Consider the following 25,374-nt stretch of genomic DNA (forward strand, 5'->3'; position numbering starts at 1 on the left):
TGGCAAGAGTCTGGATTAGTGGTGCTGGAAGAGCACAGCAGTTCAGGCAGCATCCAAGGAGCTTCGAAATCGAAGTTTCGGGCAAAAGCCCTTCATCAGGAACGTCGATTTCGAAGCTCCTTGGATGCTGCCTGAACTGCTGTGCTCTTCCAGCACCACTAATCCAGAATCTGGTCTCCAGCATCTGCAGTCATTGTTTTTACCAGATTGGCAAGAGTGTTCACTTCCATCGGAATACCCTGCTAATCATATGCTCCACTTGCAGCATTTTGAAATGATAAAAGTAGTTGTAGCGCCTGTTTGACATCCAACTGGGCTTCAATTAGTTAGCATTTCTGCAGAGTTACATAATTAATCCCACATGCATATGAACATCTCATTAAGGATTCAACCAAAGTAACAGGCTTCTGCCAGTCTGAATCCTGTCTGCAGATAATTCACTTGGGGTTATCTTAGCACCAAGCTACCACCTCTCACAATGTCTATCTCTATGTTCTTATGCCCATTCAAGGGGGATCTCTCCCACCCAATATAATCCAATTCAGAACATTCCAGTGAGTTATTAGTCTGTTCAAGTTCGATAAGTTATCTGACCGTTAAGATACCATTTTAGCAACTTATTGCCATCCATTTTAAGAACGACAGTTTCCTAAAAAACAAACTGTGATACCTTCATGCCATCTTTACATGGGTCTGGCTGGTATGTGATACAGACCCACAGTAATGACTCTTGACTGCCCTCTAGGTAATTATGGCAATAAATGCTGGTCTAGCGAGGAGCACACATCTCCGTCCCATTAATGACACTAACTAGTTTTCTAAACAACATTGTTTCAAAAAGTTTAATTTGTTCACTCATGGAGGTGCGTATGCTGGTATGGTGAGTAGAGTGCTGCAGTATTGAAATTTTGCAGTTGATATGATGAAGGTGCATCCATAATAATTGAGCAGTTTAGGCCTATACTTTCTGAACTTTAGAAGAATGAGGGGAGATCTAATTGAGGTATATAAGGTGCTAAAAAGGATTGACACAGTAGAATGTCACATGGGCTAATCCAGAATGAGAGGTCATAGTTGTAGGAGAAGAGTCAGCTGACTTAAAACAAAGAATGCTTTTATTGGTCAGTGCATTAAGTGTAGGAGTTGGGAGGTCATGTTGAACAGGACATTAGTTAGACCACTTTTGGAATACTGTGTGCAGTTCTGGTCTCCCTGCTGTAGGAAAGATGTCTTAAACTTGAAAGGGTTCAGAAAATATTTACAAGCATGTTGCCAGGGTTGGAAGGTTTGAGGTATAGGGTGTGGCTGAATAGGCTGCAGCTATTTTTCCTGGAGCATTGGAGGCTCAGGGGTGATCTTAAAAAATTTATAAAATCATCAGGAGCAGGAATAGGGTGAATAGTCAAGGTCTTTTCCCCAGTGTAGGGAAGTCCAAAGCTGGACGACATAGTTTTAAGGTAATAGGGGAAAGATTTAAAACAGACCTAAGGGATAGCTTTTTCACATTTGGAGTGGTGTGTGTATGAAATGAACTGCCAGAGGAAGTGGTGGGGACTGGTACAATTACAACATTTAAAAGGCATTTGGACAGGTATGTGAATAGGAAGGGTTTAGAGGGATGTAGGCCAAATGCTGACAAACGGGACTAGATTAATTTTGGATATCTGGTCGGCATAGGCAAGTTAGACTGAAGGTTCTGTTTCCATGCTTACATCTCTACGACTCTGACAGAAATTATTTCTCTGAAATCAATGGAATTCACTACCCCAGAGTGTAGGATTCCGAGGACATTGAGTAAATTTAAGGAAGGGGTGATAGATTTTTAATTAGTTGTGGGTAAAAGGGTTATGGAGAACAGGCAAGAAAGTGAAGTTCATGGCCAAAATGACATTAGTCATGATAGTATTAAATGGTGAAGCAGGCTCGAGTGGCTGAATTTCATACTCCTGCTCTGTGTTCTTAAAATGCTGTTAGGAAGAGTCCAGGATTGTGAACCGTGAAGAAATGGTTATATCATTCCAAGATAAAATGATATGGAGAGGAACTTCCATTTATTTAGCATTGTTCGCCACCACAGAACATCACAAAGCACTTTACAGTCATTGAAGAACTTTTGAAATGTAGATACTGTTGAGATACAGGAAATGTGGTAAACGATTTGCATGTGGTAAGCTGTCACGAGCACTGATGTTGTCATGTCCGGATGACCTGGTCCAGTGAAGTTAATTGATAACTGTTGACTGAGTAATTGAGGATGACTCCCTTGCTGTTTTATTGGAATAGTGACATTGATACTTTAAAGCCATCTGAAATGGGATTTTGATTTAACATCTCCTCCAATAGTGCTGCATTCTCCTCAGTACTCCTGCACTTAGTATCAAGATTATGAGCTCAAGTCTCTCTTGAATGAAAGCGTAACTCACCGCCATTGGATGGAGAGGTAAATGTGTAGCAACTGAGCCATGCCTGATGCTTGCAAACTAGGTGAATTGCAAAATTCATCACAGACTTGTACTATGTAGTGTAAAATATGGTATTAGAGCACTTAAATAAAGTCTTCCTTTAAATGTGAATAAGTTGACATTGAAATGCTTGGAAAGCTAAATTTGACGATGACAGAATATGTGTAATTGAGATGTCAAGTGTGGGCTCCTGCTATATGCTTCCACTTTTAGAATGGTGAAATGAGTTTCTATTTTTGTACATTCTTCTTCAAATGCCAAAAGTACATATGAATGATGATCTGGAGGATGACAATCTTTCCTGTATAAGAGATAACTTTAGCTCAATTGGTGGAACTCTTATGTTTGAATCTAAATGTTAAGGATCCAAGTCCCAATCAAGATATGATTTTCTGGGTTGACACTACATTGCAGATCTAAGGAAATGTCCATTGTTAGATGTGCTTTCTTTCAGAGGGGACGTCACCTCCCATCTCAGGGAAAGTTAAAGATTCCCTAGCACTGAAGAAACTATTTCTGATTTCTTGGCCAATATTGTATTCTTTCTTCAACTAACATTGCAAACAGATTAACTGGTCATAACCATATTGCTACTGTAGAAGTGTGGGAGCAGGCTGGGCATAAATTAGTTGCCAAATTTCCTACATTACAACAGTGACACTACACATCAAGAGTACTTCATTGGCTCGAAGGCTCTTTAGGACATGGTTATTTTCAATTACATGGGCTTCTCATTTCCTAAATGTTTAACAAATTAATAATTTCTCATGTAATGAAAAATAAACAATAGAAAATAAAATATTCAGCAGCTTTGGCAGCATCTACAGAGAAAGAAAGAGTTAACGTATTAATGTTGGAACTGAGAGAGACATGTAGCCAGATGACACAGATGAGAGTCAAAGGAATCCAAACTCGATGTGATTCTCTCATCTCCCAGTCAATTTGCAATAATGCTCCAGCAGTTACCAAACAGCAGTGAAATCCTGTGCAAGTTTACCCCTTCTAAACGTTGAGAAGAAAGTGAAGATTGTAGATGCTGGAGATCAGAATCGAGAGTGTGGTGTTGGAAAAGCACAGCAGGTCAGGCAGCATGTGAGGAGCAGAAGAATCGATGTTTTGAGCATAAGCCCTTCATCAGGAATGAGGCTGTGAACAAAGTGGGTAGAGAGATAAATGGGAGGGGGGTGGAGCTGGGAGGATGTTAGCTGCGAGTGCGATAGGTAGATGAAGGTGGGGGTAATGGTGACAGGTCGGAGAGGAGGGTGGAGTGGATAGGTGGGAAGGAGGATGGACAGATAGGACTGGTCATGAGAGTAGTGCTGGGTTAGAAGGTTGGATCTGGAATAAGGTGGGGGGAGGGGAAATGGGGACACTGGTGAAGTCTACATTAATCCAGTGTGGTTGGAGGATCCCAAGTCAGAAGATGAGGCGTTCCTCCTCCAGGCGTTGTGTGGTTAGGGTTTGGCGGTGGAGGAGGCCCAGCGCCTGCAAACCCTTGGTGGAGTGGGAGGGGGAATTAAAGAGTTTTGCCATGGGGTGGCTGTGTATTTTGTGCATATTCCTGGAGATGTTCTCTGGAGATCTTTGTTCCGGAGATGTTCTCTGAAGCATTCTGCAAGTAGACGTCCTATCTCCCCAGTGTAGATGAGACTGTGCGGTGGCATGGGAAGGAGCCGGGAAGGGAGGGTGGGTTGGTGGGGGTGGGGTACGTAGACCTGACAAGAGAGTCGCAGAGTGAATGGTCTTTAAGGAATGCAGATAGGGGTGGGGAAGGAAATATATCTCTGGTGGTGGGGTCCATTTGTAGGTGGCGGAAATGGCAGAGGATGATGTGACGTATCCCGAGCTTGGTGGGGTGGAACGTGAGGATCAGGGGTGTTCTGTCCGTGTTGCGGTTGGAGGGGTAGGGTTTGAGGGTGGAGGTGCAGAAAGTGGATGGCATCATCAACCTTATGGGAGGGGAAATTGCAGTCTTTGAAGAAGGAGGCCATCTGGTGTGCTTTGTGGTAGAATTGGTCCACCTGGGAGCAGATGTGGCAGAGGCAGAGGAATTGGGAATAAGGGATAGCGTTTCTATAGGAAACAGGATGGGAAGAGGTGTAATCCAAGTAGCTGTAGGAGTTGGTGGGTTTGTACAAGATGTCTGTGTTGAGTCGGTCACCGTTGTTGGACATATAAACGTACCCCACCACCAGGGATATATTTCCCTCCCCACCACTATCCGCTTTCTGTAAAGACCATTTCCTCCATGACTCTGTCAGGTCCACGCCCCAACAAACCACCGTCCCTCCTGGCACCTTCCCCTGCCACTGCAAGAATTGCAAAACCTGCACCCATACCTCCCCCTTCATCTCCGTCCAAGGCCTCAAAGGAGTCTTCCACATCCACCATAGATCTACCAGCACTTCCACACCTATCATCTACGGTATTTGTTGCTCCTGATGTGGTCCCTTCTACATTGGGGAGACGACGTTTACTTGTAGAATGCTTCAGAGAACATCTCTGGGACACACGCATGAAGCATCCCCACCACCCTGTGGCCGAACATTTTAACTCCCCACACCCCCCAACTCCACCAAGGACATGCAGGTGCTGGGCCTTCTCCATTGCTAAACTCCAATCACCCAATGCCTGGAGGAGGAATGCCTCATCTTCCGCCTTGGGACCCTGCAACCACATGGAATTAATGTAGACTTCACCAGCTTCCTCATTTCCCCTCCCCTCACCTTATCCCAGATCCAATTTTCCAACTTGGCACCACTCTCATGACCTGTCCTATCTGTCCAACTTCCTTCCCATCTATCCACTTCATCCCGGCCCCCCAACTTTTCACCTTTCTCCACTTATTGCACTCTCAGCTACTATTCCCCTCAGCCTCAGCCTCAGCCTCAGCCTCAGCCTCAGCCCCACCCCCTCCCATTTATCTCTCGTACCCCCTTGGCTCCCAGCCTCATTCCTGATGAAGGGCTTCTGCCCAAAATGTCGATTCTCCTGCTCCTCAGATGCTGCCTGACCTGCTGACCCCCTTCTAAACATTGTCAGAGCTGCCTACTATACCATCATCACCTCAGCATACTGCAACACCTGCAACCACCTCGCAGCTCATCACCATAATTAGGAGAACACTGAGGCACCTGAGCATCATTACTGCAAACAATACTGTTGGACAACAACAAATTATACTTATATTGTGCCTTAATCATAACAAAAAGATCCAAGCTTTCAACAGGAACATTATAAGTCAAAATGATGTTAAGTCACTTGAGTAGAAATTTGGTCAGATGACCAAAAACATGGTCAAAGATGGAGGCTTTAAATAATGTCTTAAAGAAGGAAAATGAAATGGAGAGGCAGGGAAGTATAAGAAAGGTATTCCAGAGATTGGAGCTTCGGCAACCAAAAAGCCCAAATGCGTAATAGGCACAATCACCAATGGTGGCATGATCAAAATCATGCAAGATTGATGCTCAAAAGGTCAAAATTAAGTAAAAGCAGGTATCAGAGAGGGTTGTGGAAGTGGGTGAAATGGTGGGTGGCATAGTGGCTCAGTAGTTAGCACTGCAGCCTCACAGCACCAGGGTCTCAGGTTCAATTCCAACCTCACGTGCCTGTGTGGAGTTTGCATGTTTTCCCTGTGTCGACATGGGTTTCCTCCCACAGTTCAAATATGTGCAGGTTAGGTGAATTGGTCACACTAAATTGCCAATTCGGTGCATTAGTCAGAGGTAAAAGGGGTTTGGGTGGGTTACTCTTTGGAGGGTTGGTGTGGACTTGTTGGGCTGAAGGGCTAGTTTCCACACTGTTGGGAATCTAATCTGGATAGAAATAGGGAGACCCAAGCCTATAGAAGGATTACAAAACAAAGAAAAACATTTTAAACTCAAGTTGCTAGTTTACTGAAACAAATGTAAGTCAGAGAGCACAGGGATGATAGGTAAATAGAATTTGGTGAGAGGGAAAATACAACTGCCAGAGTTTGGGATAAAGTTTACAAAGGGTAGATTGTAGGTGAGCACCAGAGTATTTAGGAATAGTCAAGCCTAGAGATATCAAAGGCATGAATGTAGATTTCAGCAGCAGATGAGTTAAGATGGTGTGAAGTCAGGCAATGTTACAGAATTGGATAGTGACAGTGCAAATGTGTGGCCCAAGGTACATCTTGGAGTCAATATTGTGTACAAACTGGTTTGCTGTAATACAATCAGCAGGGAGAAAAACTTAATTCAGACCAGAAACAATATCTCAAAGCCTCTCAATGTTTGATTGGAAAAATGTTCTGTTCATCCAGTTCCAAATTTAAAGTGAGCAATTTAATAATTTAGCAACAGTGGAGAAGTCAAAAGAGATAGTGAATTAAGGCTCAATATCATCAGCAAAGACAAGGGATTAACATAAAAACAAAATATTGCAGATGCTGGTGAAGTTTTGAAGAACAGTTGAAATATTGATTCTCTTTCCATTCTGCAGAGCTGGTGAGTTTCTGTATCATTTACAATTCTTATTTCAAACAAAGATGAGTATGGATTTGGGAGACAGCAATATGTTAAAGAATTTTGGAGATCCTGAATTAAGTATCGAATCCCATAAACTCTGTTTGCATCCAACTATGCAACACTTCTCTGCATTAACTGATTGAAAACACAGAAATCTGTATCATTTCTTAAATTCAATTTTTCATTGCTGACAATTTGATGGCTCCCAGGCCAGCACAGTAAATTTAATATCTTTGTCCTCAACTTCAAATTCCTCCATGGATTTATGCCATCATTTCCATAATCTCTAACTTCAGGTCACTCTGCTTTAGTTTTCTGTGACTTTGTAAGTCCCACTCTCCCTTCACCTCACCATTGGTTGTCATCTGTGGCCGAATTCTGGACCTCTTACATCATTCTTTTCCCCTCCAACATCAAAAAAACCCTCCTCAAAGTCCATAATTTCAAACAAGCTTTGGTTATACTGTGCAATTTCTCCCTTCATGATCTGGCCTCTGTTCTCTCTTCAATTTCCAGGTTTTTTTTTGTCTGTTCATCTATTCGCATCTTCTGATGTTTTCAATATTAAATACGGTATAAAATGCAATTTATTGGTCATTCTGCTATAATGTGCATTTCATCAGCGCAAATTGGCTATAACGCGATTGACGACTTGTGGACATTGCTTGGATAATGCAAACTTTCTGCTGAACCATTATAATGATTTTCTATTAACGATCTTCTACAGCGCCATTTTCTATAGTGGTTTCCATAATGCGATTTTCTACAGTGTGAGTTCGCAAAACTCAACTGTTGTGTTTTAGCAGAATGACCTGTATCACATTTCTGTAAAAATGTGTTTCAACCGCATGGGTACTTTTTCTCAAAATAGAAAACAGTAAGTATATGTCACATCAATTGCTGTATACTCTACTTTTGCGAGCTGTAAGGAAATTAGCTGATTAATAACATGGCAGCCAGTTGTGTTTTAATGAAAAATGCATCATGCAACATTTACACCACACAAATGCTAGGCAATGGCCATCTCTAATAAGAGACAACCTAACCACTGTCCCTTGATGAATCACTGAATGTGCCACCATCAATATCCTAGGAGTTACAATTGACCAGAACTTCAACTGGATTTGCCATATAAATACAGTGGCTACAAAAGAGGTCAGAGGATTACAATTCTGTGGCAATTAACTCACCACTTGACTCTCCAAAGCCTGTCCACCATCAACAAAGCACATGTCAGGAATGTGACTGATTACTCCCCACTTCCTAGCTGAGTGCAGCTTCAACAATACTCAAGAAGTCAGGACAAAGCAGCCCACGTAATTGGCACGACATCCACAAGCATCTACTCCCTCCACCACTGATGCAAAATAGCAACAGTATGCACTATTTACAAGATGCAATGCAGAAAATCACCAAAGATCCTTAGACAGCACCTTCCAAACCCATGGCCACTTCCATCTAGAAGGACAAGGGCTGCAGATACATGGAACACCATGATCTGCAAGTTCCCCTTCAAGCCACTCACCATCCTGACTTGAAAACATATTATTCCTTCACTGTCGCTGGTTAAAACCTGGAATTCCCTCCCTCTTGGGTCTACTTACAGTACATGGACTGCAATGGTTCAAGAAGCCAGCTCACTACCACCCTCTCAATGGCATTAAAAGCTGGTCAGCCAGAGAGGACCCCATCTCATGAGTGAATTAAAAAAACAACTTTCTCTTTCTTAACTTTTGCTTTCTCTTCTTGGAAGCTGTTCATAATAATATAGGTCCATAAGAACTGGAATATCTTATGTTGAAAAAAGGAACAAAAATACAACCACTTCATTAGGAGCCATGATAAGGGAGAGGATGTCAAGGATTTTGATTAAATGGGAAACAAAGGAAATGAGATTGGGCTCAAACTTATCCATCGTCAAAAAACCTTTTTTTTATTCTTGCTTTAAGACTAAGAAATTCCACATGCTCTGAACGTGTGACAAGTTTACAGTTAACATTTGTCTCTCTCCTAACTCCCTATACGTGTTTATGGCAGGGTTTATTTTAAATAATTATATGCTAACTATGTATAAACAGTTATAAACTGTCATCATACCTACGAAGTATGGAGAAGTGGAGCAGAAAATTGGAATGAATGGATCCTTTCAGAGCGACAGGCAGAAATGAGTGGGGTGCCACTGAATTCAGTGCTGGGACTTCAGCAAGTTACCTCACAATATACATTAATGATTTGGACAAAGGAACTGAATGCCGTATTTCCAAATTTGCAGATGACACTAAACTGGGTGGCAGTGTGTGCTGTGAGGGAGATGCGAAGAGGCTGCAGTGTGACTTCAACAGAATGGTTGAATGGTCAAATATTTGGCAAATGCAATATAATGTGAATAAATGTAACGTTATCCACTTTGATCACAAAAACAGAAAGGCAGATCATTATCTGAATGGTGGCAGTTCAGGAAAATGAGAAGTGCAACAAGACCTGGGTGTCATGGTGGAACAGTCGCTGAAGGTTGGCATGGAGGTGCAGCAGGCAGTGAGGAAAGCTAATGGCATGCTCTCCTTCATAGTGAGAGGATTTGAGTATCGGAGTAAGGATGTCTTACTGCAGTTATTCAGGGCCTTGGTGAGGCCACATCTTGGATTGTGTGGGCAGTTTTGGTCTCCTAGTCTGAGGAAGGACATTCTTGTTATTGAGGGAATCCAGTGAAGGTTCACCAGACTGAATCCCAGAATGACAGGATTGACATATGAGGAAGGACTGGATTGACTGGACTTTTCTCATTGCCATATTATGCAGCATGCTATAGGGTACAATAATCCTGCTCCACTAGATTTATCTGGAAATCTAAAATAAGATCATCATCAGATCTAATATTATCACATGACAAAAGTATCATAACATCTTTCTGGGTTCCAGGCAGTCAAGCATTGCATGAGTTGACTGTCATTGCATACTGTCTGCGAAAATTACATTAAGAGGGTTGTCTAAGGAAACATTAGCATTTTCTTGCTACAGAATTCATATCAGCTGCCAAGCAGAAAGTTGCAAAGCAAGAAATTCTACAGCAATTGGATCAGAATTTTACAGAAAACTCAGGGCTAATTACTTAAAAATATCACCAAAAAACTTTGATTTATCCAACAATTTTGAGAATAAAAACTGGGCAACAGATGCTATTTTTATCAACTTTTTCTAATTAACAGGGAGATGTAGGAGAATTTCACAGATCAACATCGTGCACCAAGGTGACTCGGAGGTTAGCACAGCTGCCTCACAGCACCAGGGGCCTGAGTTTGATTCCAGCCTCGGGCAACTGTCTGTGTAGAGTTTGCACATTCTCCCTGTGACTGCATAGGTTTTCTCTGGGTGCTCCAGTTTCTTCCCACAATCCAAAGATGTGCTGGTTAAATGAATTGGCCATGCTAAAATTGTCCATAGTGTTCAGGGATGCATAGGGTAGGTGCATTAGTCATGGGAAATGTAGAGTAATAGTCTGGGCGGGATATTCTTCGGAGGGTCAGTCTGGACTTGTTGGCCAAATGGCCAACAATAAATTCTCATAATCAGTAAAGGAAACATCAGAGTTCAACTTATTAATCAGTCCTTTTGGTTTAGTAAATGGGTGTTGGTTGAAGTCTTCACTTGTTCACCTCGTCTCTCCTCCATGTGCTGTATTGCTTGACTCACTCTCCAACTTTCTCACAACATGTCTTTACTCTATGAATCTTGCATACACCAATGCTTTCTTCTTCTTGATCCTAATGTTTATTTTTCTCCACCCTGTCCTCCATGAAATTATTTCTACTCTAGTTCTAACGTTCGTTTCTCCCCTCTCAATGGAATGCTCTTGCCTTTCTCCTGTTCCCATGCTTTCAGTTTCAGTTCCAATGATATCCACCATTTCACTCTCTCACTCCATCTGTCTCACATTCTCACTCTCCATCCCTCCCTCCATATGTTTCACGCGCTCTCTCTCCCTTCTTCCATCTGAATCTCACCATCTCTCCCTCCCTGTCTCATTCTCTCCTCCTCCCACCATCTGTGTCTCACACTCTCTTACAACCCTTCCCTCTATCCTTCTATTTCACAACTCTCTCTCTCCATTCTTCAATCTGTCTGACACACTCTCTCCCTTGTTCCACCTGTGATGCACACTGTCTTCTCCCCTGTCTGTCTCAGGCAGTCACTCTCTCTGTCTCCTTCCATCTGTCTTACATTATCACACTCACTGTCTGTCTCATAATCACTCTCTCTTTCTTCCTCGGTCAGTCTCTCACTCTCTGACACACACCCTTTCTCCATCTCTGTCTCACACTCACTCTCCCTCCATCTGTCTCATTCTCCCCCTCCTCCTTGTATGTCTCAATTCTCAATCTCCCCCATGTCTCACATTCTCACTCTACCCCTCTCCCGTCATGTCTCACATTCTCACTCTACCCCTCTCCCGTCATGTCTCACATTCTCACACTCCCTCTCTCCGTCTCTCATTCTCACTCTCGGTTCCTGTCTCTCATTCTCATTCTCCCACCATCTGTCACACATTCTCACTCTCCCTCTCTCCATTTGTCTCACATTCTCACCCTCCCGCCATCTGTCTCCTATTTTCATTCTCTGTCTCCTCCGACTGTCTCACATTCTCTCTCTCCCTCTGTCTCACCCACCATCTCACTCTCCCTCCGTCTGTCTCATATTCTCATTTTCCTCTCTCTCTCTCCATCTGTCTCACATTCTCACTGTCCCACCATCTCACTCTCCCTCCATCTGTCTCCTATTTTCATTCTCACTCTCTCCTCCGTTTGTCTCTCTCACACACACTCCCTCGATTTGTCTCACATTCTCATTCTCCCTCTGTCACACCCAGCATCTCACTCTCCCTCTGTCTCATATTTTCACTCTCCCTTCATCTGTCTCTCATTCTCACTCTCCTTCCGTCTCACCCATCATCTCACTCTCATCTGTCTCACATTCTCGTTCTCCTTCCATCCATCTGCAGAGAGGTCATTGGACCTGAAACACTAACTCTGAATTCTCTCCACAGATGCTGCCAGACCTGCTGAGTTTTCCAATTTTTTCTGATTTTGTTCCACATGGGACAGGAGCAGGCAGGTAAGACTAGTTTAGTTTGGGATTATGCTCTACATGAACTAAAGGGTCTGTTTCAGTGCTGCATCACTCTCTCTGTGCTGTATGATTCTATCACTCTTTCTGTGCTGTATCACTCTGTCTGTCTCTCTGTGCTGTATCATTATGCCACACTCTCTGTGCTGTTATCACGCTATCACTCTTTGCTGCTATCACGCTCTCTGTGCTGTATCACTCTATCACTTTCCATCTGTGCTGTGTCACTCTCTCTCTGCTATCTGTATCACTCCCTCTGTGCTGTATCATTATATCACCCCCTGTGCTGAATCGCACTGTCTCCGTGTCAGGTCATTGTATCACTCTGTTACTTGCTCTCTCACTCTCTCTCTGCCCTGTCATTCACTCACTCTCACTCTCTGTACCCTGTCACTTGCTCTCTCACTCTGGTGCCCTATCACTCGCTCTCTCCCTTCCTCACTCTGCCCTCTCACTCTCTCTGTGCCCTCTCTCTCTCTCTGTGCCCTGTCACTCACTCACTCTCGGTGTCCTGTCACTCGCACTCCCCTTCTCATCCCTCTCTGTGCCCTGTCACTCACTCACTCACTCCCTCTCTGTGCCCTGTCACTCACACTCTCTCTCTCCCTGCACCCTGTCACTAGCGCTCCCCTTCTCTCTCTCTCTCTCTGTGCCCTGTCACTCACTCACCCTCTCTCTCTCTGTGCCCTGTCACTCACTCACTCCCTCTCTGTGCCTGTCACTCTCACTGTATGCCCTGTCACTAGCTCGCTCTCTCTCTGTGCCATCACTCGCTCTCCCTGCACCCTGTCACTTGTTCTCACTCTCTCTCTCTGTGCCCTGTCACTCTCTCTCTCTCTCTCTCTCTTTCTGTGCCCTGTCACTCTCGCTCTCTGTGCCCTGTCACTCGCGCTCCCCTTCTCTCTCTCTCTCTCTCTCTCTGTGCCCTGTCACTCGCTCACTCCCTCTCTGTGCCTGTCACTCTCACTGTATGCCCTGTCACTCGCTCGCTCTCTCTCTGTGCCGTCACCCGCTCTCTCTGCGCCCTGCCACTTGTTCTCGCTCTCTCTCTCTGTGCCCTGTCACTCATGCGCTCTCCCTCTCTGTGCCCTGTCACTCCCTCTCTCTCTCTGTGCCCTGTCACTCATGCGCTCTCTCTCTTTCTGTGCCCTGTCACTCCCGCTCTCTCTCTCTGTGCCCTGTCACTTGCTCTCTATGCTGAACTGCTCTCTGACTCTCTGAGCTGTCTCTTTCCCTCGTGCCTGTACCTCCCACCATGTACGTGGCAGGTATTCATGCGACTCAGCCATAGTTGTTGATCTCATAAGCTGCAGGCAAGAATGCCCTGAGGCATGGTACATTGGTGAAACCGAGCAAAGGCTACAGCAACGGACGAATGGGCACCACACAGCAATCAACAGAAAGGAGTGTTCCCTCCCAGTTGGAGAACACTTCAGCGGTCCAGGACAGTCAACCTCAGACCTTCGGGTGACCATCCTCCAAGGCAGACTTTGGGACATGCAGCAGCGAAAATTGGCTGAGCAGAGGCTGATAGCTAACTTCGGTACCCACAGGTAGGGCCTCAACTGGGACCATGGGTTCAAGTCACTACTATTGCACTATACACACACAAACACAGACATTCTTATGCACAGACACTCACACACATTCCTATGGACACATACTCTCACATGCACCCTCTCACAGACTTAGACCACTTTATACTCACACAAATACATGTACACTGTCTCTCACAGACACTCTCAAATCCCCACCCCAAACACAGACGCACATACACACACACACATATACGTTTGTGGGGCAAATATGTACTTGCAGAGTTACATTGTACTTTGCTCAAAAATTGCATGAATCCATGTAAGACTCTGTTAACTCACTTTTTAGATGAGAATCAGTCTAAACATTATAGCACAGACAGGAACACAGGGGCTAACACCTTCAACATCTTAACATCTTTTCCGTGCTGACCCCTATTGTTACAGTTAACCTGAGGATGTAACTGTTTAAAAAAAAGTTTTGTGATTTACTTATGAAAGAAGTGAAACTATCATGGTCATTCTAACAGATGAGAGATTTAACAAACAATCGAGGTATTTTTCAATGTATAATTTCAGTTACATCACACTGTAAACTTTTGCTATAAATTGTGTCTTACAATCGTGTACTCCACAACCATCTGAAGGAACAGTACTCAGAAAGCTAGTGCTTCCAATTAAACCTGTTGGACTGTAACCTAGTGTGGTCATTTTTAACTTGCGCCTGTTGACAGGTTTGCTGCACGCACGCGCTGCTTTGTCAGTTGGTCTGCTCCCATGATGCCACGCGGCGATTAAAATGGCGGCGGTTCAATCCGGAGGGGAGCGGGCTTTGGATCGGCCTGATTCGGTGTGAGTGTGAACGGTGCCCGGGCTGATTCGGTGTGAGTGTGAGTGTGAGTGTGAGTGTGAGTGTGAGTGTGAGTGTGAGTGTGAGTGTGAGTGTGAGTGTGAGTGTGAGTGGTGCCCGGGCTGATTCGGTGTGAGTGTGAACGGTGCCCGGGCTGATTCGGTGTGAGTGTGAGTGTGAGTGTGAGTGTGAGTGTGAGTGTGAGTGGTGCCCGGGCTGATTCGGTGTGAGTGTGAGCGGTGCCCGGGCTGATTCGGTGTGAGTGTGAGTGTGAGTGTGAGTGTGAGTGGTGCCCGGGCTGATTCGGTGTGAGTGTGAGCGGTGCCCGGGCTGATTCGGTGTGAGTGTGAGTGTGAGCGGTGCCCGGGCTGATTCGGTGTGAGTGTGAGCGGTGCCCGGCCTGATTCGGTGTGAGTGTGAACGGTCAGTGCCCCTCCTGGCTCTCTATCAGCTCCAGCAATGGACTCGGTTATCGGAGAAGACCCGACCTTACCTTTAGATTTTAATGGGAGGTAGGTGCCGTTAATCCGAGATCAGGGTTTATATAATGACATTTATCTCATGTGTGATTATTATTTTGTGACACTGGGAGAACTGCCGTGGTGTTTGAATATCAGACGCTGTAGTTACCCGAGTGCCAGTCACATGTATTTTTAGCGATCTATTCGTGTTGATGGGTTGCCTCAACTTTGGTTTTGATCTGATCGACGACGGGAAGATGATCTTGGCCACACTACCTGCCTGTGTTCAGCCTGCGTCTGTTAACGGGAAGAAATTTTATATTTTACCGTCGAGGCGGAGCTTCGATTCTTGGGCAGGATTAGATTTAAGCGACTATCGGGAAAGGTAATTGGCGATTCACAGTCACTTCTCTTGTATTCCTTGTGTCAACCTTGATAAATTGGACATCAAATTGTTTGTACTCAGAAATCGATCTTATCTTCAGATTGTCCTCCCGATCTTTATTAACTGGAAGTAATTGACTTTATATCCCTTTGTTAGTTTTTTTTGAGGAAAACGCAAATAACACTATTTAATTTGCATTCCTTTATGAATGATATCCTCTTGATTAACCTTTTCTATCTATGTTTTGTGATTGAAAACATTATTGCCTTGAAAAAGATTTTTCTGGCAGCAAATTATTTACTCTATTCATTTAAGTCAAACCTGACCGTTTCTGAGCATCAAAGCAAGCTTGTAACTTGATAATTCTTGACAAAGGCTAGATTACTATTATAGCAAAAGTGCAATGCAACAGGCATTCATGTAACTGATAGTTATGCAGTTAAAGGTGTACGTTACTTGCCTTTGTGGTGAAAGATGATACTAAGTCACTCTGATAATACATTATGCCACTTTCAGTTAATGGATTGTCAACAGAAATGATTGAAAAGATGGATGTCAAAGTACCAATTTCACAAATTGCTTTAGGAAAAAAAATGCATCTTTAACTTTTTGGAATTTAGGCTTTAATATAAGAATTAGGAGCAGGAGTAGGAAATTCAATCCCTACATCTGTGCTGTTTGATTCGATTGTGGCTGACTTCATCTTGACCTCAACTCCACTCTACTGCCACTCACTAGAATCCTTAAACCCTTTAATTAACTAAAAATCTGTGCCCTCATTGAGCAAATTTTATCATTAGAATCCTTACAGAAAGAAGTCATTTGGCCCATCCAGTCTGCACTGGCTCTCTGAAGAGCATCCTGCCCAAACCCAGGCCACCCCCTCCCCCATTCTATCCCTGTCACCCCATTTTAACATGGCTAATCCACAGTCCACACATCCCTAGATACTCTGTGATATTTTAGCATGATCAATTCACTTAACCTGCATGTCTTTGGGCTATGGGAGGAAACTGGAGCATCCAATGGAAACTCTCACAGACACAGAGAGAACATGCAAACTCCTCACAGGATAATTACCCAGAGCTGGAATTGAATCTGGGTCCCTGGCATGCTGAAGCAGCAGTGCTGCTGGGGTGGCACTGTGTCCTGGCAACCACTGCACTCATGGGTAGTAAATTCCACAGATTAACAACTCTTTTGAGAGTAGTCTGTTTTCATCTCTGTTTAAAGCTGCTACCCCTTCCACTAAAACTATGACCTCAAGTTCTGACTGCCTCGCCTGAGGGAACATCCTTTCTACGTCTCCTTTAGCATCTTTTGTATATAGTGTGAACTGTGATATCCCATTATGTACCTTAATTTGTACAGTGCGACTTCATTTTATTTCTGTGTTGACACAGAAAATGTGCTCACAAGACTGTGAATGATTTTCGTGAGGCCTATTTTAGTTTTAGCATACCTAGTTACCCTGAGATTGTGGCCAGTTAGCTTTTTGAATTGTTGTAAAACCTGTGGTGATGGGAATGTCAAGATCTTGAGCCAGCAAAGCTGAAGAATGGTGCTTGTCCAAGACAGGGTAACGTATAATTTTAAGAAGACGTTAGAGTTGCTGATGCCTCTATGATATTGCTGTTGTTTTCCTTCTTGGCTGCCAAGGTAGTGGAAGCAGAAGAAAACTTCTGTAATGTTTTCAATAGCGTTATTTAGGATTTAGAGTATAGTGGACTCCCAAACCAGTGCCGTGCTCTATTGACATAAATGAGAGAAATTTAACTTCAACCTGGTTTTTAACAACCATTAATAATGATTGATTATAAAACTACAGGATTGTTGTCAAATTCCATTTGCTTTACTAACATTGTTTGGGAGAGGAAATCTGTTGGCCGTACCTAGTGTGTGGCTTAAATGGGACTCTAGACCTGCAGCAGTGGGACTCTTGGTTGCCTTAGCAAGCCACTCGTGCTACAGAAAAGTTGAAAATAATACTAGATGATCACCCGATGTTGAGGTAGACACCAGAAATGACAAAAGGGGATCCTTTAAAGTCATTCTCCCTTAAATTCTGGGAAGTCTCATCAAAATTGGGAGAACTGTCTCAATTTATCTCATCCAGAAATCAGGTACTAACCCTGTGAGGCTACAACACAGGACCATAAGACATAGGAGTAGAAGTAAGGTCATTCAGCCCACAGAGTTCATTCCGCCATTCAGTCATGGCTGATGGGCATTTCAATGCCACTTACCTGCACTCTCCCCGTATCCCTTAATTTCTTGTGAGATTAAGAATTTATCAATCTCTGCCTTGAAGACATTTAATGTCCCGGCCTCCACTGCAGTCCGTGGCAATGAATTCCACAGGCCCACCACTCTCAGGCTGAAGTTCCTCATTTTCGTTCGAAATTGCGCCCCTCTAATTCTAAGGCCGTGCCCGTGGGTCATAGTATCCCTGCCTGATGGAAACAAATTCCCAGCGTCCATCCTTTCTAAGCCATACATTATCTTGTCACTTCTAAGCTATGCATTACCATGTTCATACTTACTTGCAAAAGTAGCATTCCATAAGCAGAACAGATTGAAACTCTGCAGCCCTGCTACATCAGTCATGAATAATTAAAATTAATCAAAAAACACAAGTCCATGAGTGTCCCTCTACTGCCTCTAAATGATGGTGGAACCTCGAATATAAGTGCAAAAGACAAAGCTGAAAAAAATTCAACCATCTTTAGTAAGAAATGATGAACGGGTGATCTATTTCAATCTTGAGCCAATTTGTTTTGCTCCACATGATGTTAAACTCTTGAAAATCATGTATAGAGAAATAATATAGGCAGCATCCTAACTCTCTTTTTGCAGAAACAGCTATACCCTTAGCTGCACTAGAACAGCTTTGATATAATTATGGCATCTACTGATAAATGTGAAAACGACCCATTTATGTTCTGACGACAAGCATAGGACAAATTCAGTATGAGCAGTTCCAGTCCTGTCAGTCACTTCTCAGCCAGCAAGTAAACAGTGTTATTAATAGCACTTAGTCCACAACAGCCTGCTGACTGCTTAGTTTTAGTCTGCCAGTACCAGATATTATTCTAGCATTGGTCCAAACATAGACAAAGGAACTGAACTTCAAGAGAAGAGATGCGATGTGAGCAACTATTCTTGACATCAAGGTATCATTTGACTGAGTGTGGCATCAAGGAGCTCCAACAGAATTTAAGTCAATGGGAATAGGGTGGAAAGACTCCACTAGTTGAAGCCGCACCTAGCACAAACAAAAATAATGGCAATAGTTGACCATTTTACACTAGGACATTGCTTCAATAGTTCCATGGTAGTGTCTTGGGCCCAACGCATTTTCTGCTTTGATGACATTCCCACTTCCACCCTATTTCAGTCCCACTCATAACTCCTCAGGAACTGCAGCCAAACCTAGACAACATCTGGGCTTGAACAGGTAAAAGGCAAGAAATATTTATGCCACACAACTGACAAGCAATGACCATCTACAATAAAAGAGAATCTGAATATCAATATCATTAATAATGGTTTTATGACTGAATTTCCTATCAGCAATATCTTGGAGTTTGACCAATAACATAACTGGAACTGCCATTTTATATTTAAATTTTGTATATTTGTGTGGCTACAAGGAAAGGTTAGAGGCTAAGAACTCTATGTTGAATAATTTGCATTCAGAGTCCCTAAATCCTATCACAATCTACAAGTTACAAGTTCAAAAATGCGGTGAAATATTGTCCACATATTGAATGAGTGTGATTGCAAAAGTGCTCATGAAGCTTAACGCATCTATGCAAAGCAGCCAGCTTTATAGGCTCAGTATTCACCACCTTTAGTACCCAGTCCCTTCACCACTGGAGCACAGTGCAACAGCGCCCTGCAACAACTTGCTGAGTCTCTTGACAGCACCAAAAATCTCAGTAGCTTACAAGGATAAGACCAGCAGATACATGGGAATATTTCCCTCCAAGCCACTCACTGTCCTGACCTGGAAGAATATTACTTTTATTTTCACTGGATCAATATCCTGGAACCCCCCTTTACTAACAGTTGTTTGAATAAGCCTGAGCAGATGGACTGCACTGGCCATTGAAGGCCAATATGCTGTGCAGCAGATTATTAAAAAGTTAACTTTTATTGTAGGAGGATTTGAATGTAGAAGTATTGAAGTCTTGCTTCAGTTGTACAGGTTAGACTGCACCTGGAGTAACATGTGCTGTGTTGATCTCCTTATCTCAAAAAAGATGCAATCAAAGAGAAAGCGATTAAAGGTTCGCCAGATTTATTTTTGGGGTAGTGAAGCTGACCAATGAGGCAAGATAAGGCAAAATGGACCTATATTCTCTAGAATTTTGAAAAATACGAAGTGATCTAATTGAAACCTACAAAATACTTCAAGGATTACAGACAGACTAGATACACATAAAGTGTTTCCCCTAGATGGGGAATCTTAAATCAGGGGACACAGTTTTAAAAATAAGAGGGATGCATTTAGGTCAGATAAGGAAAAATTAATTTAATTTAGAACGTTGTGAATTTTTGAAAATCTCTACCACAAATGGTTGTGTGCGGTTCAGTCTTGATGTATGTTTAAGGTAGGGAGAAATTTCTAATTGCTGCTAGCATACAAGGTTATGTGGATATGGTGAAGTAAAGAAGTGTTCAACTAGCCTTAATCAGTACTCCCTCTGTGCGGACCTCTGAGATCATTGTGTGCCACTGACTTCCAGTTTTGGAAGCTGATGTGTCAACACACTGATCAGTGTGCAGAATCTCTTGAGGAGCCATTGAGTGGCTGACCAGCCGTGTAGCTAAGAGGGAACATTGGTCTTGATTTGTCTTGAAGGGTGGGGCAAATTCCAGGGTCTGAATAGCATACTGCTATCCCTGTGTTTGAGAAAGCTACTCGCCACCATTATGTTGAGGACAATCCGGGATGGGTGATGAACACTGGCCTTGTCTGCTGTGCTTGCATCTCTGGAAAGTTTTTTTTTGAAAGTAAACAAAGTGATGAATTGCTTTTTAGATGTTAGGAATCATGAGAAGCGCTCAATTGTGGCAGTTCCGTACCTGTCTATGAGAAATGATTGACACGAGCAAGCTGAATTTATTTTACTGCTGAATGTGGAATTTGAGGCATTTTGGCTTGCTGTTTAAGGGCTGCTATGCCTGTATCTATCATCAGACTTTCAACCACAGATTTTAGGCTGGTGTTCACAACAGAAAAAACACATCTACAAGCAGATTGTGGTAAGGAATCAACGCTCAGATGGCAAACAGTTTTAAAATGAAAAGAGCTCACATTTTACGTAGTAGACTTTGTGGTCTCGATGTCCCATTTTGAGGGATTTGGTAGTAATATCACTGCACTAGTGATCCAGTAGTTCGGATAATGATGTGGGCCATGGTTTCCAATTCCACCATAGCAACTGATCAGAATTTGGAATCAAAGGTTGGTCCCAGTGAAACTCATCAATTTGTCCTAAAGCTCACCTGATACATGAGAGTCTCTTCAAACAAGGACATCTGCCATCATTAGCTGGTCTGGCCTACATGTGACTGCAAACTCAGAACAATGCAGTGAACTTTTAAATGGTCTAGGGAGTCACTCTGTTCAACTAGGTAAAAACAATGACTGCAGATACTGGAAACCAGATTTTGGATTAGTGGTGCTGGAAGAGCACAACAGTTCAGGCGGCATCCGAGGAGCAGCAAAATTGATGTTTCGGGCAAAAGCCCTTCATCGGGAATAAACCTGATGAAGGGCTTTTGCCCGAAACATCGATTTTACTGCTCCTCGGATGCCGCCTGAACTGCTGTGCTCTTCCAGCACCACTGATCCAAAGTCACTCTGTTCAAGGCAATTAGGGATGGATAAAACATGTTGGCTTTGCAGTGATGCCAACATCCCACAAAAGAATATTAAAAAGGAGAGAAGTTGTAGCATCCAATTTGAATAAGGATTGCACCACAAATATTGAGGTAACTACCTAATTTTAATTATTTTGTTGCAGCATAATTATTGGTCTGGGTCCATTACTGTTCATTTAAGTAGTGCCGTATGTTCTTTAACATTCAGCCGAAAGGACAGTCCTGGCCTCCGTATCACCTTTTGATCAACATTTGTAGCAGTATCTCTACAATGAAATGCTAGCATTGATTATGTTCCCGTGTCTTTGGAGTTGGGTACGAATACACCACTTTCTGACTGAGATAAGTGTGCATATACCAATCCTAGGTTTTATTTAAAGGGATCACATAGAATTCCTGTGATATCATTCCGTCTACTGGGAAAGCTGGTTACTGCCACACCATCTGTTTATCTCCAGTTGAAATATCTTGAAATTTCATAAATTCCGATGCAGCCAGAAGATGGTAACTTTATTTGGTGCAATAAAGATAAAATACTTCAGAGGAATTTAGATGCCCACTTAGTATCATATTTCAGAAAGATGTTGCTGATGTAAAACTTCCTTGTTAGGTTCCCCAATTCAGTGTTTATATATGGCATATCTTGTGTAAATTAAAAGAACCAATCTTTCCACTTAATCGAAGTCCCATATTTATATTTATGCTCTGCTCTGATTTATGTTCAATCAAGAACACTACGCTTGTCTTGGATGCAGCACAATTCCCTTCAGTTAAACAGTGGAATGATTGACAGCCTTCAGTTTTCAACCTTTTGTCAGAGTCCACCTCCTTCCCCAGTTATAGTCATGGGCTAAAACAAATTGTTCAAAATGTTGGTGCCCATTTTGATCCTGTGTTGAATTTCCAATTGCTATTTGCTTCTCACCACAAAGACTGCTTAATTCTAGCTCTGTAATTATCCACCACTGGTTCTACCTTATTGATCAGCTGCTAAAATCCTATCCATGCCCTTTTTGACTCAGACTTGACTCTTTCAATGTTCTCATGTCCATCGTCTGACCTCTTCAAACAGCTTATGCTTAGGACTAAACTCTTCCCAATTGCCATCCACTATAAATTTTTTTACTATAATTTCTAGTTTTCCCCTTCCTTATGTTTGTAACCACTGCCAGCTATACAAGTTTTGTTCTTTTGAGAGATATTTCTTTCTATCAGCAACATAAGCCTCAAAGCCTACGCTCAGAAGATACCGACCTGGAGAAACTTCCTGTATGAAGGGACACCGATTCTGTATGAGTACTTGTCAGCAAAAGGAGGTACGGGAAAGGAATGCCAGCAATCAGGAGGCCGAGGGCCAATTCCACCTAAAAGATGTGCATTTGAAAATGCAGCTTTAAAATTAGGCTCGTGAGCCATGCAAGGACCAACAGAACCCATGAGCAGTGACACAGAATTTCCTAAATGGGCAATCATACTTGTTAGCAAGTGATTGCCGACAATGATTACTTACTTCTATATTCAGCATACGTTAGTTGTTCTGAATTGTGGTAAGTGCTCTTGCTAACAGCTACTTTGGTCAATGCCTATGTATTCTATCTTTTCAACAATTACCTTGTAACCTGTGTAGTGTTGATGATCAGATCATAACAATTGGAACACTTTTTTTTCTGAATGTTGCATTTTATAATATTATTACTGTTTCATTTGTTCTACTTGTACTCCTCATAAAACCGTGAAGTAAATCTTCTGTTAACTTGTGCCTTCTGGAACTGAAGCTTTGGAATTCAAAAGATATACATTTTGAATCTGCTTTATTGTATTATACAATTGGAAAAGAATAATTGTATATATGGTACTGCAATTGCACAACTTGTGATTTTACTGCAGAATTTTATTTTATTTAGTTGTGGGCATTGTTGGCTGGCCAGCATTTATTGCCTGTCCCGAGTTGTGAGCTGCGTCTTAAACTGCTCCAGTCCATGTGTGGTAGGTAGTCCCATAATGCTACTAGAAAGGGAATTCCAGAATTTTGACCCAACAACAGTTGAAGAACGGTGATTATATTTCAGAGTCACAATGGTGAGTGGCTTAGAGGGGAACTTGCATGTGGTGCTGTTTCTATGTATCTGCTGCCCTTGTCCTCTTAGACATAGTTGTGGGTTTGGAAGATATTTTTCAGGATTTTTGAAGTTCTGCAGTGCAGCTTGTAGAAATTACACAACTTGGAATAATGATATGAATTATTATATTTTTTGGAAGCCTTGTGGAAGGAAAATCATTGTAACCCTTCAAGGTGCTGCATGTGATTAAAGATATGGTTTCGTTTCTCAGTCTTTATTGTTTGTAAGCTTTATTTTAAATGCAGAGGTTATACACACAGCCATATTTTTGCTTTGCTGATCATGGTTGTCTTGTGTTATAATTTTTTTTCACAAAATATTTGAATTTTGCTTTCCAGTTCTAATGTCTCCAAATTGACTGATATCACAGTCACTGCAAGTGACAATCCTGTCAAAGAAGATCCCCTTGGTAGGTGTATTGTTTGGTTTAATTTCACCTTCATAAATGGTTAACTGTAGTCTATCCTTAACAGTTGCTAGATGTTAATTTTCCTATGTCTGTTTCTCTTCTCTTAGTGTGATCCTCAAAGTTGATATTTGGATCCATAATTGCATATTCTCTGTCTGCTGTCGCAGACTGCACCACATTTCCATGATAAACACTTGCTGGTCTGCACAGTCCAGACATGTCAATATGTTTTCCAGTTTAGAAACACCTAGCAAGTTTTCCTGATTATGAACAGTTTGTTTGTTACAAATTATTGTTCCATTGTTTAAACCTTTTTATTTGTAAATGCTCATCCAATGTGTGAGATGAAAACCACTTTCGGACTGAGGATTAATGTTGATATGTGCGATAGTCCTAACCTTTTTATCACCAATCTTATATATTTTGAATAAAAATGTCAGAACCTTGTTTCAAGCTTAATAACAAAAGAAAACCTATATTTTAGTAGTATTTCTATAATTTTACAAATGAAATGTTTGTGATATATAGTCTTGCATTCTATATTGGATTAAATATGATGCTACATACACTATGAAACTATTAGTGTAACATTATCAACTAAAATGTATGATCAATTTATTCAAAAAAGTTTCTAAACAATTATTGAACTGCATTGCATTTTTAAATATTTATATTTCAAACAGCTCATTATTATGATTTGTGGTTGGAATAGATATATAATGTTAATTTGTATCACTGTTTTATCAGAAGAACTTCAGTTGTTAAAAACTTAATTGCATAGAGCTGGTCTACAGTAATCAACTTTAATTTAAAATGCAAGTGAACTAGTTAAACTGCGCTTTTAATGGTTTTCATCCCACTTGATGAATGGATATGATTGGCCATGTTTATCTTGTCTCAGTTACAGTACTGAAGGACTGTTGATTCTGGGTCTGGCTCAGTTCCTTTTGTTTTATCCTTCATTGTGATGATCTTACCTAAATAGGCTTTCACCCTTTTTGTCTCAATTCTCAGTGCAACCGCATACCTCTGTTGGGAAATTGTCTCCAATTCGAGCTCGTACTATGAAGGAGTTTGAAACAGTAAGTTATTAACAGGTTGCATGAAAATGTTATTTTAATCTTCTTCCAAAAAAGATTGATTCTACTAACCAGCAATTCTTCCTAAACTATATTACAACTGCACTTTATTCCAGAAGTATTCCTTCCTTGACAGCCCTTCTTTACTTTTCCAGGACTTTATAAGTCAACAGTGTTATTAGTCTGAAATAATTAATGGCTGGGTATCCAATACAGTTCAAATAGTACATTTGATTCATGACATTGATTTCATGTGTAATGTCAGATATGGCTTTGTTTTATATTGTGAATATTCTCAAACTCTGTGTATGGTTAGTGCTAATTTTCAAATGAATTTGGACTATTTTACCAAAAAGAGAATATTTTGTTGATTGATGCAGATCTTGTTTGCTTCAGAGCATTTATCATCATGCCAGAATTTCTAGGAAATTTACATGGTGCTAACTGTCAAAATTGCACCATGAACTGATTTATTGTAGTCAAAAGGGTGCTACACTACCCTCAAGGACCTCAAAAGCACAAGTGTGCTATTTTTTTTCTCTATTTTGACTCATTCTGTCGTTTTTG

At 42.0% G+C, this 25,374-nt stretch overlaps 1 protein-coding gene across 2 annotated transcripts in view; it reads left to right on the forward strand.

The window, feature by feature from the left end:
* Nucleotides 1–14,389: 14,389 nt before the first annotated feature.
* Nucleotides 14,390–25,374, forward strand: part of cdk5rap2 (CDK5 regulatory subunit associated protein 2) — a 132,017-nt gene continuing 121,032 nt past the window's right edge. Inside the window, exons 1-3 of one of the 2 annotated variants that reach the window (XM_072566089.1) lie at nt 14,390–14,973; nt 23,658–23,728; nt 24,743–24,810. In XM_072566089.1, coding sequence (XP_072422190.1) covers nt 14,921–14,973; nt 23,658–23,728; nt 24,743–24,810 — 192 coding nt within the window. In that variant the 5' untranslated portion in view covers nt 14,390–14,920. Of the gene's footprint in view, nt 14,974–15,098; nt 15,308–23,657; nt 23,729–24,742; nt 24,811–25,374 lie in introns of those variants that run through there. The other variant, XM_072566086.1, reaches the window with a different exon arrangement.

This window comes from Chiloscyllium punctatum, chromosome 49 (assembly GCF_047496795.1).
Source record: "Chiloscyllium punctatum isolate Juve2018m chromosome 49, sChiPun1.3, whole genome shotgun sequence".
Lineage (NCBI taxonomy): Eukaryota > Metazoa > Chordata > Chondrichthyes > Orectolobiformes > Hemiscylliidae > Chiloscyllium > Chiloscyllium punctatum.